The following is a 3025-nucleotide window of genomic DNA, read 5'->3' on the forward strand; positions in this document are numbered from 1 at the left end:
GATGATGTTTGTATTATTGATAATTTCACCATAATTTTTTCCATCGATATCAGTGATATTTCTTTTATCTGGTGACTTCATAAATAATAATTCCATTAATCCTGGTGCTAATGTGTAGAATGTATCAAAAATATTCAATTCGTTATTATTAAAGTATATTTTCACATTGCCGATTTTACAGTCAGACTTCACTTTTTTTCCACCACATTCTTTATCCCACTGTATACTATTGATTTTGTTCAAGTAATCATTTATTAAATCATAATTCGATTCTTTTTCAACGAATGTTTCTTCACCTTCATAAGCACTATCATATTCAGCTTTATCATCTTGATTGAAATGTGTAGCAAATCTTTTTGGTAGATATCCATAATTTTTATTGTCGATTTCAACTATTAGCGCTGGACCATACTTTGATGTTGAGAATTTTGCTACTTTAGTAATTTTATAAACTACTTTTTTCTTCAAATCTTTCAATGATTTGCGTTGGTTAGCTTTCTGAAGTTTTTTTTGCTTTTGCAAAACCCATTTTTAATATCTGTAAATGGCAAAGTTATTTTTCAGTTAACAAAATAATTGAAAAACAATGATGATATCAATAAGTTAATATAAATTTATAAATATATGATAAAACTTACTTGTTGATTTCTAAGACTGGGCGCACTACAGCTGATGGACTGAACGAAGAGTGATGTTTAGTCTCTGTGCACGAGATTATATACTAAATCTCGTGTCCCCCACCAACGAAAACGTTCCCTTCCCTCTCTTCACTAAAAGTTTTTAAGAGATTTTAAAAAATTTCTTCTTCTCAGAAAATAGTTTTTACTTTCTATTATTCTAATCTATTGATCTTTTAATCCTATAATCTTTTTTATGGAATTTATAACAATAGATATGAAAAATATTTTTTTGAGAAAAGCTGATAATTCCTGTTTGAGCATGTTTTATAATATTTTCTAAAATTTAATCTTTCTGTATTTTAAATACTTGAATGTAATTTTTTTTTTATTTTTCCTGTTTAAACTTGTTAAAGCTTGTCGAAACTTGTTTTTATTATTTTATTATACAAACCAAATCTTTATTATTTTTTTTTTTTTTTTTGATATCTTATATTTTAGGAAAGGAAGGAAGGATAATTCTAAAAAATTAACAACTCAAAAAAAATTTAGTTTTACATTATTTATTCAATAATAAAATAAAATTCTCCATTGTCAGTTCCTTCTTTACATTTTAAACAATCTTTTTTCAGTAGTAGTAGTAAGATATTCCAACTTCATCTTTACAATGATTTTGTATTGGATGTTTTTCGCATAGCTCTAATTTTAAAATTGTTCGATTTGAACGTTGTTCTACAAATAATTTTTCCCAAATTTCATCAATTTGATGTGATGCAAATTTTATGATCGCCATTACTTGAAGTGCAGCAATATCTTTTTGTGTCAATTCAGTTATATTTTCAACTTGGCTCTTGTTAAAAATGTTTTAATATACCAATATTTATGTCTTTCTGTATTTTTATATGCACATTTGTAAGAACTGCATAAGGGATGTGAATTCATACATCGTATTGCTGGATGTTCTGTCTCTAATATTTATCAACCCATAATTTTCTACCAAGTACTTGCCATTTACCAGTTGTTATTGCTATTTTTGATATAACACGTGGTTGTAATCAAATACTATCCATTCTAACAAGTGGTTCTTTAATGTCATTATTTGAACCTGCTATACTTGATGTTGTTAAATATAAATGCATATATTTTTTTTCTTCCCCATAAAAATTTAATTTTTTTCGAATCATCAGATGGTAAAAAATATAATAAATCATTAACATTTATCTATACTGTACTTTGTTCAAAATAAATTACTTGTATACTTGATGCTGATATGTATTATGTATGTGTAGGTGTATGATTATTATCTGAATTATATATATTATTTGGTGGTTCACAAAAATTATCAAGTGATATTAGTATCAATTTAATTCTTTGTTGTTTTCTATCTAAAAGTTGTACCCAAACACTAAAAAGAAAAAAAGAAAAATTGAATCAATTTATTTATCATCATATTATTATTGAACAATTATTTTTTAATTTATTTAATAAACTTACTATTGAGCATCTGGTGTCCATCCAACACGTACTAAATATTCCATCCAAGGAAACATTGTATGTAAAGGATATTGTAATTCTAATATTTCAATATCAACTATTTGAAGTGCATCAAAAAAACGAAATTGTACCATTTTTAAATTACTCTTAGCATTTGATGCACCAGCACGTGGAAATCTAAATTCATCAACTTCACAAGAATTGAGACTCGATGATGGAAAACAAAAAATTTTAACATCAATTTCATCAACTTCTTCATAGACAATCCTATAAATTCCATCTGTTGATTTTGGCTGCCACCAATAGCCAATATATCTATTTATAAATTTTTCATTAATGTATTTAGTATCTTCTTGCATGACAGATAAAGGATTACTATGTAACATTGCTTCATTAACTATTCTACCCACTTGAGGAATTTCTTCCCTTTTTTAAAAATATTTTTAACGTTGTCTACTTAATTTTTCTTCAGCCATTTTATGATAGTTTAAATTTGGTTTTCAATTAACATCTTATTGATCGAAATTGAATTCACTTATCGTTATAAACAAACCTATGTCAACGTCCTTTCATATGTACTAGACCAATTGGCGCGCTTCACGCGCTATTAATGTGATGTTTTGTCAATGATGTAAGAAAGTTGTAGTAAGAAATTTTTGATCTCGATCATTACGTTAAAATTCACGATATCTCCCAATTTATAATTTACTCTTTCTTTTCGAGTATATAGTAGAAAAAAAAAGAGTAACAAATAAACTAATTATTAGTCTAGATCAATCAGCCATTTGACACAAAAATTTTAATTAAATATAGGAAGTATTGCTGAGGAATTTATTTAGACTACGGATTAATTTATTTAGTCACATTCTTTTCTCAACAACATTTGCCATAATTATTTGACACAATAATTCTAA

The 3025-nt window shown here is 26.2% G+C and overlaps 1 protein-coding gene across 1 annotated transcript; it reads right to left on the minus strand.

Annotated features, from left to right (window-relative positions):
- Positions 1-1892: 1892 nt before the first annotated feature.
- On the minus strand, positions 1893-2497 carry LOC122855913 (dipeptidyl peptidase 8-like). Its single transcript, XM_044157645.1, has 2 exons — positions 2112-2497; positions 1893-2022 (listed from the first exon to the last, which is right to left on the minus strand). The coding sequence occupies exons 1-2, from the start codon at positions 2495-2497 to the stop codon at positions 1893-1895; spliced, it is 516 nt and encodes a 171-aa protein (XP_044013580.1).
- Between the last annotated feature and the right edge of the window lie 528 nt (positions 2498-3025).

This window comes from Aphidius gifuensis, linkage group LG1, assembly GCF_014905175.1.
Source record: "Aphidius gifuensis isolate YNYX2018 linkage group LG1, ASM1490517v1, whole genome shotgun sequence".
Taxonomy (NCBI): domain Eukaryota; kingdom Metazoa; phylum Arthropoda; class Insecta; order Hymenoptera; family Braconidae; genus Aphidius; species Aphidius gifuensis.

Excerpts from the sequence above, each read along its gene's own strand:
- LOC122855913 (XM_044157645.1), bottom strand. The coding sequence starts at position 2,497 with ATGTTACATAGTAATCCTTTATCTGTCATGCAAGAAGATACTAAATAC. Across the intron at positions 2,023-2,111 it reads TGGACACCAGATGCTCAATA|TGTTTGGGTACAACTTTTAG; the intron begins GTAAGTTTATTA and ends TTTTCTTTTTAG.